Source organism: Ambystoma mexicanum, chromosome 11 (genome assembly GCF_040938575.1).
Source record: "Ambystoma mexicanum isolate Mex_15411 chromosome 11, UKY_AmexF1_1, whole genome shotgun sequence".
Lineage (NCBI taxonomy): Eukaryota > Metazoa > Chordata > Amphibia > Caudata > Ambystomatidae > Ambystoma > Ambystoma mexicanum.
In genome coordinates this window covers 1381866705-1381879881 of record NC_090934.1, presented here as the reverse complement: position 1 = coordinate 1381879881, position 13177 = coordinate 1381866705, and the positions used below count along the sequence as shown (strand labels likewise).

Here is a 13177-nt window from a genome sequence, read left to right as displayed (position 1 = left end):
ACACAAAATACCTAGTAGGGTAGGTTGATGTGGAGACGTAATACACACCATCTCAAGAGTAAAGCGCTGAGCTGATGGGGAAGACGGGCTAGACATTGCATTACACAATATGGATGGCATGCTAAACATATACATTTACTAAATAGCAACAAACAGTGTCTGTAAGTGAACATTACATCACACATCCCAAATTAAAGGTCTTTACCTGTGCAAAATATTCTTCGGAAATTCGCCCTGCCCATTCAATACACTGCTGTAGAGCTCTGCATGGATTCGAAATATCAGCACACTTTATCAACATACGTTTAATAAGAATGCGATTTTCAGGCGTTGTGAGGACAGTTTTCACAGTGTCATCTTCCCCAATTGTACTCTGTATATTTAAAAAAAGAAATACAAAAATTGCTCATTATATTTTCTGCAGGGTGATAAAAGAAAATAGAAATCTTTCAGGACACCTGGTCCAACCAAACGGAGCGCAACATTTTCTTGCCTGTGTGATAACGTTCTAAGAATACAGCTTAGCTTTAAAACCCATAGCAAGATTCTCTTTTAAAAATACATTAATGTTGCTTTAGAATGCCGCCGGAACATTTGAACTGAAGTGCAATCTAGAATTACCACGTGAAAGCTAGAAAAAGCTTTCTGTAGCGATCTGTATTTCCTGTGTTGCCGCGTTCTGGCTTCAGGAGACGCACGGCTCGCTCCGTGCGCCTCGTGAAGCTGGAATACAGCGTTTGAATAATTACAGTCCGTTAGCTTTGTCGGATGGTGGGCCCGCTGTAATAAAGAGCTCTACCATAAACTTGCCTCACAATCATCTTTTCACTTTCTTATACTGTTCTCATGGAAACGTCAGATGGTTGCTCTCACACCATTTCCGCTTCGGCTTTCTTCTTTCTACATAATTTATAAATAACTGTGACGTGTTGCTTTTTTGTCATGATGGTTTAGGCAAATTGAGATAGATAGTACATGGAATCTGAACAGAGAGTAACAATTTATTTAACGTATGTCTCATTGTGGTACCTTTTCATCATTCAGGGCCAGGACCGTCTTCAACTAAAAATAAAGAGACATAGGGTACCAAAGGCAGCTGCACGACTGCGGCTGGTTTCTAACTAAAACACATTTCTCTAGTACATCAATTAATGCAATCCTTTGAATCTTGTCATTCATGGGGAAAGTTCAGAAACTACTGTGACAAACAACAAAATATATGAAGCACCCGGCTAAACTACTATTTTTTTTGTAATTAAATGAGTTCAGTTTATTAAAAACTTTTTCATTATAAGATCATCGCTCATCAAGGAGAAGACAAAAGAAAGAAGAAAAGAAAAAGAAAGATAGTACATTTTCATTCACAAAATTCATAGTCAACTTGCACAGCAGCAAAGGTGAGACATCCCAACAGTTCGTGAGCTCCTTAGAAGCCCTTGGATTTCGAAAATTCAGTCCAAAATTGTAGGACAGCAAAAATCACAGTTTTTTCTCTGCCTAGCAATATGGAGTTTCAACGCTCCTCTGGCATGAGCGTAATAGTAATTCAAGAAAGGCGCTCTGTGTATTTGCGTCTTATATCTGCCAAGGCTTCACATTTCATCACAATATGGTGTAATGTTTCTACCAGTTGGTTGTTGTGACAAAAGCGGCAGGTGTTTGGTAGATCACCTAGTTGTCTCATTTAGCCCAAGACAACACAGGTGGGTAGTAAATTAAGCCTGAAGCACAGAAAAAGATCACGTAAGCTTGGACATGGAAAAAGTTGAAGATATGGAGGGAGTTGATTTAACTTTCCGGCTTCACACAAGCAATTGATGGACATCCGGTTGAGTGATTTCCGATTCTGTGTCTCTATCCAGTCCTCATTTTGAATGTTGTTCTTTATTGCAAGAGGATTATATTTCAGAGTGTCCAGTGAGGTCTCCAATGCGTGGATCCATCCTGCACAAATGGTCTTCCATTTATTCAGGATGAAATGGTTTGCAGTAGGTAAGTATATGCTGAAGATTTCAATGGCAGGAATATCGTCATCAGCTATGGTTTTACGATATAAGTCCAGAGATTTCCATAGGATTTCAGAAAGTATGGATTGTAGGGCTATTTCAAATCTAATTCTATGTATCGGAAATGAGCTAGGTAAAGCCAACACTTTTTCGGCAAAAGATGCCTACCAACCCATCCCAGATGTGATAGGATAGGTTTAAGATCGCTTTTCCTCCATAACAAAGAGCAGGAATGACTCTTTGCCTATAGAAGGTTTGCAATGGGTGCATTGAATATTTGCCATATTTTGTATGTAGCATCGGTCTTTCGCGAGCCAACGATAGGATATCCTCCCAATCTCGTTCGCAGATGCTGGAGTTAAGACGAATTCCTAGATATGTGTACGTCTGAACCTGGGTGAGTCGGTTTGAAGCGGGTTTCTGTTTGCAGCCCTGCATAGCTGAAAATGTCATAGCCTGTGACTTATCGGTATTGATTGTCAAGTTGTTAGTTTCCACATAGGCAGCAAAGCTATCCAGGCTTATCTGTAGACCGATCTGGGTTTTGTCCAGCAAGATTAGATTGTGCGCAAAGATCAGCCATGTACAGGGGTGGCGTTCAAGACGGGTGGAAAAGCATGCACTACTTGTGATAATGGGATATTTGAGATGTAAAGGGTTAATAGTGTTGCTGAGAACGGACAGTCTTGCTTCAGGCCTCTCGCTGTCTCAATTTTCCTTGTTACCATCCCCTTTGCAGATAGGCACACTCTCACTGATGTATTAGAATAAAGTGCTCTGGTGGCTGCTAATGTGTATTCTGCGCAGGCCCATTGCTTGAGTTTATCCCATAGGATGTCTCAATTGACGGAGTCAAAGGCCTCAAGTTTAAGGATGTTAAGGATTAATAGGTCTATGAAAATCACGTGAAGATTGGTCTTTATCCTTATGGCCTCAAGCTTAAGGATGTTAAGGATTAATAGGGTGATGTTAGTGCCCACTCCCTTAACAAATCCCGTTTGTCGGGGATCTCCTTGCTGCGTCAATTTCATCCAGTTAGTTAGGTTTTTGAGCAACTTTCTGCAAAAAGCTTCCTCAGAGGGTCTATTAAGGGAATGGGCCTATAATTCGATGGTAGTGATCTGTCCCCTTTTTTATATATAGGGATTAACATTGCTGTTTTCCATGTGTCTGGAACTTGTTTTAGATCACAAATAGCTTCGAAAATCGCTTCATAGCACTCAGCCTATGCTTCCGGGTTAGCTTTAAGATGGTAGTTGGAAAAGCCATCAGGACCAGGAGCATGTGATGTGTTCAGGTTCTTAATTTGCAAAACAATTGTTTCTCTGTCCCACGTTAGGTTCCATCTTTGGATGGGTACGTGTATCATGGAGGATTCAATAGAAGCTTGTTTTAAGGACATAGTGTATTGCCTCAAATTTCTGGAGTTCGGTTTTGCAAAAAGTGACGAAAAGTGCGACTCCCATGTTAATTCAGGGACTTCTGAGATTAAAAATGATGCTTGGTTTAGTTTCCCATTCAGAAATGTCCCTAATGCAGATGATGTTCGATTTGCCAAGGCTAGTAGCATACACTCTGCGTCGTGTTGGAAACGGGCAGCCTTGGACATCAATTGCCAGTTTTTATCATTTTGTTTGATTTTTTCTGCATGTTCACGCACTGATCTAGGGGTAAAAGAAGTGTTTTCTTCAACTCAGTATGTTTCTGTTTTCTTTTTTTCACCAGCTAGCGATGGTATGCATGGTTATGATTAACTTCCGTGATTGGAGAGATGATCTTCACCCATCTAAAAGGGGCAAAAATCCAATAGTAATCCAATCGTGCTAAGCCCGTTCCTGCGCTATTGAGGAATGTAGATGAAATAGATTGCATATCGTGGGGGTCAATCCACAATCTGGTGAGTCCATTATCTAGTCATAATGCTGGTAAGTTGATTAATGGTCTTCTCTCGTTCGGAACATTCCAGGAAAGTGTTAGGATCTTATGATCGTTTTTCGTGGTTTCGCCGATTTGGAGAGAGTCGAGATCTGGTAATACTGCTGCCGATATAAATACATAGTCCAAAAATGCTTGCATTTTTTCCCTTTGCCAGGTCGGTATTGGGGGGATGTCACCTTTCATCTGTCCGTTGGTTAGTACGATAGAGCGCGCGTTCCTATACCATTTAGATGTTGCCAGCATTCTAGTACTTACACCTCTATCCACCAGTGAAACTTTCCACTTGACTTTTTCTCATTTCTTAACGACAACAGCAGTTGAAAAGAAAGGTATTTGAAAGCTAATAGCAGAGATTCAGAGGAGCGAGAGGTAACATGCACTCAACAAAATGACTTGGGGGAGCTGCAATTATATTTACAACAGTCCGTTTACCGCAGGGAGCATACATGATTCCTCACTTTGATTCCACTCCTGTAGCTGTTGGTGAACTCCTTAAGGCCTCAATAACACATCTGGTTATGGTATTTACCCCTGATTCTCATCCACCAATATAGGGAAACCATCCAGGGAATAGCACAGTCAAACAAACATGCTCAGATTAACATTTATCACAGATGTCTCTCTTCCAATACAAATCAGTGAAAATACAAAAGACACAAATACAACATTAGCCTTTTGAAACACTTTCGATCAAAAATAAGGTTGACGGATAACATTTTGATGTTGGTTTGGACACCTTTTATTGGACTAACTAAAGATACTATGCAGAGATGGAACAGAGCATTATCTCTCGAAGTTCCAAAGATCCCCTCCTCCGATGGAGCACAGTGAAAAGATTATTAAAGAAAAAGACAGAACACAGCACCTTTTCCAAACGAAGGAAGGAGCATTTTAAACTTCATTGGCTGGAGGAATACAATGCATGGAATGTGGTTCTGGAATTGCTGTCTTACCTAAAATACCATAAAAACCTCTGGAAGGCAGGAAACAAAACCGTTTGAAAACAGTACATATTTCTAGCTGGGAGTTGCATTTAAAAAAAAGTCCTTTCCGCATGTAACTGCTAAGTTATGTACAGGCAGTCTTAAAGTGGGCTCCTGTAATTTCCTAAAATGACCGATAGTGTTTTAAAAGGCACACTGGAGTGAACAATTTGAAAACACATAATTGGAAAGCTAGTCAATATTGCATTTTCGACACACAGGGTTTACAGTCTGTTTTGCAGCCTCCATGTAGTGTCGGGACATTCAAGTGATTTCAAAGCAGCTGCTAAGGCTGATATACAGCGTGGCACTAAAATATGTGCTCTCGAGGTTTAACTGGTGCAGTCTGCAATTAGCCAAGTATGCCTCAAACTTCACAATGGTTTCCTGGCTCGCATTCAGTATGGCAAATGCAAAATATGTTACCCACTTTTTAAAAGTGAAGCGTCCACTGTTATCTCAACACATCTAAGCTCAAGTGGGTACCAGCAACTTGAGTTTGAATGCACAATGTTTGCATAGTCTGTGTCCAGTGTTCCTCACATGGGTCATGAACAGTAGTGTCTGTGAGTAACCAGAAGGTGTCTCACCCGCTAGTCCCTGGGTATCTGTCATCCAGGTAGCCAGGACATGGCCATCACTTTTGGATTCAGTTCCTGGGGGTGGACCAGTGCTGGAGGATCACCTGGATAAGTAGTCCTCAGGGAGTGGAAGTGGGATACCAGAGGGTGAGACGCAGTCTCCCCTTCCCAATAACACCTTTTACCCGTCCTACCAGCTAGGATACCTAGGATCCAACACAAACATTTTCTCATGGAGAGTTCACCGTGAGTGACAACGGACTAACACCAGAGCCGTAAACCTGATATGTCCCAACACCATGGACAGATTATTACACACACCAGACTTCCATCACACTTCCCCACATGGATAAAAGGCGGACTACGAAAGCACACTCTGAGCGAGGCAAACCACACGAAGAAGCAGCAGTTCCAAAATGGCAGTTTAATGCACGGAGAAAGACGGCGAGACCAGAGAGAGTTGCAAGGAGGGAAGGACCCGTGACCTCTAAAGACCATTACTTTTGTGAGCCTCAGGTAGTAAGAAACCGAAGACCATGAACTAAGGCTGATCAAACCTGCACAGTGTGTCGGAGGTACCCGGGGCTCTCCCGGGTCAATAACCAAGGTGGGGAGGAGTGATAGCCGCCGTGGTACTGTCCTTGGCTCCTACAACAAAGCAGCATCAGAAAAGACAGCACAGCCGGTGAGTCGGAGAGACTGAAAGCAAACCAGCTTGTGTTTTGAACCAAGGTTGCGAGCAGCAACATTGTACAAAGAGAATAGTGTGTGAGGCGTTTGCAAAGAGCGATGCAGATATAACTGGAAACCAAAAGGAGTAGTTGAACTTTATAATTGAACTTTGGGAGAAAAGATACCATACATAAAGTGGTCCGGCGCCACATGGGTGCTCATTCGAAAGTCTCTGTTAGGTATCCAACTGATGCTGAGTGTGAGAAATAGGAATATTGAAATTAAAGTGGTCATGCTACGGGTCAAGCTAAACCTTGTGCCCATTCGAAGGTCTTCGATAGTTTAAAGTACAACACAATTGGTCCGAGCCCGGCTGAGGGAGACTAATTGAGTGAAAGAAAGGGATCTGAGCCCGGCTGAGGGGGATCGGGGGTGAATCGTGAGTCACCCGAGAAATAATTATCTGAACATAGTTTGAAAAAGATCTAAGCCTGGAAGAGGGCGGGGTTCCAATGTTGAACTTTTTGTTTTGAAAGAGATCTTTGCCCGGAAGAGGGGGGATCCAACGTTGAACTTGTTGTTTTGAAAAGGATCTGAGCCCGGCTGAGGGGGATCCAGGGTGAAAACCCAAATTGAGTGCTGGGAAAAGAAAAGATTGTTTTTGTGTTGTTTTGTATACCAGGCCCTCTGAGTCAAGAGACATGCAAGGAGTAAAGATGCTTGGACACAGAAGGTCTTGAACTGTGAAAATGGAACTGTATCCTCGTGCCGCAGAAGCCAGAGTGTGTGCTTTGCTCGAGTGAACCACCTTGTCCGTGCTGAAAACGTGGGGAATGGAGACCAATGGCCCGAACAGCCTGACTTATCATTTTGTGAACACTTCTTTCTTTTTCATGAACATCACCCCACCCTATTTTGTAAATTAGTGGTAAGGATTGGCAATAGGTTTTTTAGTATAGGTCCTTTTTAATTTGACAAGACTCCACTAGGACTGCATTATTATTATTTGATGGTCGTAGCTTGCTCCCATCTGTAGACTTAGGTTTAGATAGGCGTTTATCTCACCCATGTGAAGGTTCAATAAACACCCTTGAACTGTGGTCACTCGTGTGCGTCTTACTGTTGATACCATGCCTTCCTTACATGTCCAACAGCTGTTTGTGAAAGATGGTACAGGACGGTTGTCTTCCAACTTTGTTGATGTGAATGCATTGCTGGACCTGGACTGAAAGTTAGGCGTAGTGTGTCATACAACCTATATCTAGGTTCAGACCACTGTCCTTTAGGTTAAGCATCTTCAGTACTTCAACACCCAAGTCCTGCCGTGCGTAGTAGTTGAGTGGGCACCTTTTAAAACCATTGCCAATAGAGCCTGCAATGTGTGCCAATCCTGTGAGAGTGTCAACCCACTGTGTGTTCTGTTTTGTGGTTCAAGATGGTGTATCTATGTAGGTTAATCCTTTCACACAGCTCCTTACAGATCTCCTCTGCATATTTTCTGTGTGCACATTTTTGTATTGGATGAGTTATATAACATTGGATGATCTAAAGTTGTATGTCCCTTGTATTTCTATTGTTCTCTTATGCTGGGTTGCTATGGTAGATCCAGCGCAGATGTGTTGGAAAGTTTTGCATCTTCTGATGTTGCATGGGTACACATTCCAGGTCTTTGTTCTTGATCTAGTGGAAATGTACCCCTGGTCAGAGAACATGCTAGATTTCTCAGTTGTATGTCTTCATTTAGGGGACATTCTTTAAAGCTGTCTCTCAGCTCATTCTCCCTGCTAAATATTGGTTGTAGGACCCTAACAATCCTATTTAGTCATGTTAGTGCTGGATAGTAGGTGAGATCCAAAGGCATTTGTTCTGCATCTCTGCTGTCTGTGTATTATAGCACATTGTCTCAGAGCATTTTCAATGTACAATCAAATTCCCTGTCAACTTGTCCGGATGAGGTACATGTGAAGAATAAGGGAGGCACTGGAAAGTAAGTATTTTGAGTTTATTATAACAGGGCCCGCCTTGCCCATCCACACAACATCGCTCCCAACGGCTCTCTCATAGTCACGCAAACCAAACTCCAAAGGAATACACAGAGAATGGTTTGCGTGCCTAACATTCTGAATATGTCACTGAATACATCTCTACATATCTTTCTTTTCTCCAAACACAAATTTTGAAATTTAAAATAACATTACTAAAATATCTATACATTAAGTGTAGCATACAAATACAGAGCGATAAAATTGAACACTAATAACTATAGCATTAATGAAATAAAACAAAACATGCATGCCTGAGATAATATAGGAAAACAACATCTCCTACACTAAATGGCACGCTGAGGTAAATATATGAAAATTAAAAACAAGAATCTTAACACTTATGACACATAGGGCCTCATTAGGACCCAGGCGGTAAGGGGTTTACGGCGGCGTAAACAGCGCCGACCCTTACCGCCTGATTCCGAGGTCCCTTAGCGCCATGGAGGTTTTAACACCTGCTTTTAGCAGGTGTTAAAATCCATGGCGCTAAGGGACCTTGTTGTTAATTACGCCACCGTAATTTACGGTGGCGTAATTAACGCCTTCCCCACTCCCATTATGCCCTATGGGGCAAAAATGGGAATGGTAAATGGGTTAATGGGGACTTACCGCCCCACTCACCTCGGAATGGGGCGGTAAGTCCGCCAACCACCATGGCGTAAACGTAGTTTACGCCATGGTGGTAAAGGTACGACCCAGGCGGTAACTTACCGCCTGGGTCGTAAGGAGGCCCATAGTCCTTCATCCAGACCGGCATGGACCTGAATCTCTGAACACTGCAAGAACTATTATGAGCATTTTGAACACTTCCATCCTCTTGAGGATTTCGAACATTTGCATTTTGAACGTTTCCATCTCCTTGAGGATTTTGAACACTTCCATTCTCTCCTCTCCTCCTCCCCCCATTTTCATCATGCTCACCTGTTGCCACTCTATTATCCATACCATATGCTTTAGCAATCTTGCCTTTAGACCAGACTTCCCCTCCTTCTAATATGATCACACTCTTCCTAACCGCAATTCTCCTCGGACCCATGAATTTGCTGTCCAAACACTTATTCACCATTCTAGGATTCTTCACATGTACCATCTCACCCACCTTCCATTGCCGATCCTTCACTTTTTCATGAACATCAAATCCTACTTTATTCTTCTCTTGGCTCTCTTTGATAGATTTCATTATCTGTTCTCTATCAACTTGAACCACTCCGGAAATTCCCAACCACCCTGGACACACTTTCATCCCTGGTTCTCTTCCCTTGAGAGATACAAAGGGTGATACTTTTGTCACTGAATGTGGTGTAGTGAGATAATTCCACGTCATAATCCTCAACATCTCCCTCCATGGCTGCTTTACTCTCATAGCTAACTGCAGACCTTCCTTCAAAAAACGGTTGACTCTCTCCATTAGCCCTAGGGTGATACAACGCAGTCCTGACATGCTTAATGCCATAACCACTGAGAAACCTTTCCATTGCCATTGATACAAATTGAACCCCATTATCCGATACAAGCTCAGTGGGTACTCCTTCTTTAAAGAAAATGTTTTTTTCCTTCCCACTGCAAATTTATCTCCTCCTATTGCCACCAGGTAAGTGTAAAAAAATCATTTTCCATCTGTCCCATCTTATTGGAGGCACACCTGGCTCGGATAGGAAGGGTGGGGGCGGAGCCATGCTGGCTGCTGCCATGATGAAAACAGTTGTGCCACAGTAAATAGAACCTTCTTGTCAGTACTTATGTTTCTGACTATTTTCCAATAGAGGAAACAAAGGAACACAAGCTCAATTACCCCTCTTTTTGTCCGCCTCGCAGAAGGGCAGGGACAGAGGGATTTTTGGATAGATATATTTCTTGTCTATCTAAGAGTCGCATAAAAATATTTCATTATTCAGAGGGTAGTCACAGTAAAAAACACATATTTTAATAGTATAATTTATACACTTTTGTAAGTGGTTGGTGCTTTCCACAAGGCACCTCCAGACTTAGAAAACAGTACATACAACTAAAAAGTCCAAACTAACACACACATATAACTAACACACACATATTCTGCTTGTGGTGTCTAGGTTAGTAGAGTGACAATTCTAATGATGCACTTTGTCAATTTTGATTGTTGACTTTCGAAAAATGGGGAAACTAAGACATTAAATGTACAGCATGCAATTTTAAACGCTGCAAAAAAACACAGTTGTTTCAGTGTTAGGATGTCTACATATGTTTCGGCACATAATATGCATCAACACCATCCCTGGTGTTCTGCTAATTTAGTTGTGGCCCTCTTCAGGACAGAATGTTGTTTTTCAGAATGACAAAAGTTCAGAAAAACCCCAGGTATTCACGTTGTTTTTCAGTGCTTTGTATGCTTTTGTGGTCGGACTTAAGATTATTATTTTTGTTCTAGGCAAGCGTCGGATTCGCTGTCATGCCCTAGATGTCATCATAAAGTTGGTTGCCTATATCTTATTTGGGCTTAATGGTTGGTCCTTACGTCAAAGTAATTCAGACTTTCGAGCCTGAAGGTTTCGTCAGAGGATATAATTTGGTTTGGCGCTAGTTGTTTTTGCAGAGATGCATATCCCCTGCATGTGGGTTCCCAAGGGTACCTTCTTTTCCTGTTTAACAGAACCTTCTATTTGATTCGATGAGACGATCTTTACGTATCGTAGTGCAGCTCCTCTCAGTTTCGACGCAGAGGTACGTATTTTCCAATAGCCCTTTTTCAGTGTCCTTTAATTGCCTCCTTTATGGAATCACTTGTGTGCCCTCTCTGCAGAGCATACTGTACTTTAATGTATAATTGTTTTCATGTGCCTGCTTAAAGTTTCCTGGCGTTCAATTCTTTCTATCTTCTTTGGGGCGGTAGGGCTTGCTTTACGGCTTTGCTGTGGGCGGTTCATAGTTTGTTTTGATCCGCCCCCCTGAGTCTGCCTGTGCCTCCCCCATGCCTCATCACCTCTCTTTGGGCCTTCTTCTTGTCTTGTCGGAGGAGCGCGGCTGACTCTGCAGCCCTGCGTGGCTGAGTTTGCAGCCCTGCGCGGCCCCACACAGCGTTTTAAACCGCGCCTCCGCTCCCCACAGCCCCGGCCGTCAGCCTTCCGCGCTGGCGAGGCCTATGATGGAGGGGCTGGGTGGGGCTGCACTGGGAGTCGGATGAATCCTCGGATGAATCCTCACCGCGAACCGCGGCCTGTGCGAGTACCGTGGCGGGCCTCGTATCCTCGTCGCCAATGTGAAGAATAAGGGAGGCACTTGGAAAGTAAGTATTTTGAGTTTATTATAACAGGGCCCGCCTTGTCCATCCACACAACATCGCTCCCAACGGCTCTCTCATAGTCACGCGAACCAAACTCCAAAGGAATACACAGAGAATGGTTTGCGTGCCTAACATTCTGAATATGTCACTGAATACATCTCTACAGTACACTTGCGAGAAGAGTACCTTTCTTTCCTCTTTCCTCTTGGGAGCATATGCATTAGTATCGGATTGCCTGGCTGCAGATAACAGACCTTTTTTTATAGCTTGGGTGGAATCTTGCCCTGTGCAAGTATTTGTTACTTTCAGTGGGTTTCTTGAATACAGCCGTTTCTAGAGGGCCGTTCCTTCCAACAAAGATGGTTGTAGCCAGGAAATGCACACTATTCTTGGAATATTCTATGGTGAATTTGATGCATCGCCATTTAGTGAATCATGGAATTGTTTAAGAGAGTCTTCCCTAGCAATGATAACCCAGTCATCCAGGTGGGGATAGATGTGAATCTTTTCCCACCTGAGCCAACCTTCCACCACCCACACCAGCTTGATGAAGACCCTCTATGCAGAGATTATCTCAAAAGGCAGTATGCAAAATTGGAAATGCGCATCACCAATCACAAATCCTCATGGAACATTCTGTGCCTTGGATGAATTGGCACATGAAAAGAAGTATCCTAAAAATCTTGAGGCACCATCCATTCCTGGAATTCTATGGGCTGTAGGATCAGTTCCCACATCACCATCTCCAACCTGTCCTTCCTCAGGAAGCGGTTTAGAAGTCTGAGGTCCAAGATTGGACAAATGCCCTAGTCACTCTAGAAGACCAAAAAGTAGGAACACTACTGCATACTTCCATGTCCCCCACGGCCCTCACAGGAATCGGCTCTATGGTGGAGTGAGGCTTCTCTGCAGCAGGGGATAATCTGGGGGATTCCTGAACAGTGGCAGGCAGTACCCCTAGGCAACTATTTGCAGGCCCCCCACATCTAAAGTAGTGATGAGTCACTTGCTCAAGATGGTGAAATTCCTCCGCCTATAGACATAGAATGCACCAGCTTTTTGGGTTGGTGCTGCGGACTGCATGATAGTCCCCTTGGATATGCTTATCTGGGCCCCTTGACCTCTCCCTAGTTGGGTGAAATGCCTCTGGGTGCCTTTCAGTGACGCAAACGTGTATTCCACTGTGGTAAAGAAAGACGTTTGAGACTGTTGTACTGCAAAACCCAGTGACTTGGCCATCGCATTTGACATTTTGAATTTCTCAAAAGAATCATCAGCCTTTGAACAAAAAAAGCTGCATGCCGGCAAAAGGCATATTGAATAACTATGCCTGCTGTGATGCACTGCCAGAAGTAGGAGACAGACTCAGAGGTGGCATTTTAACAATGATCTTTATTTAAAATAAAATAAAACAACTACCTGTCCCTAGCCCTAAGGGAATATCCCTAAAAGGAAAAAGTCGGGTGCATCATGTCGTCAGAATGTTCAAAGCAACTGCCATGTCCTCCGTCCATAATTCTACCCTGGCCCTAGCACAACTATATGAAACTGGAAACCAAAAAGGGCACAACTATATGAAAACAGAAACCAAAAAGGGCTATCTAGGAGGAGGACTCCCTCGTCCTAGCTTTGGGATTTCCTTCTGACCCATTCCTTTCAACTGAGACGAGAGATTTGACCTGGGAGAATGTCTCCC

At 43.1% G+C, this 13177-nt stretch overlaps 1 protein-coding gene across 2 annotated transcripts in view; it reads right to left on the bottom strand.

The window, feature by feature from the left end:
- The window catches only part of PDE8A (phosphodiesterase 8A), a 1868130-nt gene that overhangs the window by 41882 nt on the left and 1813071 nt on the right, over positions 1-13177 (bottom strand). For both annotated transcript variants that reach the window (XM_069624978.1, XM_069624977.1), the window contains exon 20: positions 206-373. In XM_069624978.1, the coding sequence (XP_069481079.1) occupies positions 206-373 (168 nt within the window). The remainder of the gene's footprint in view (positions 1-205; positions 374-13177) is intronic.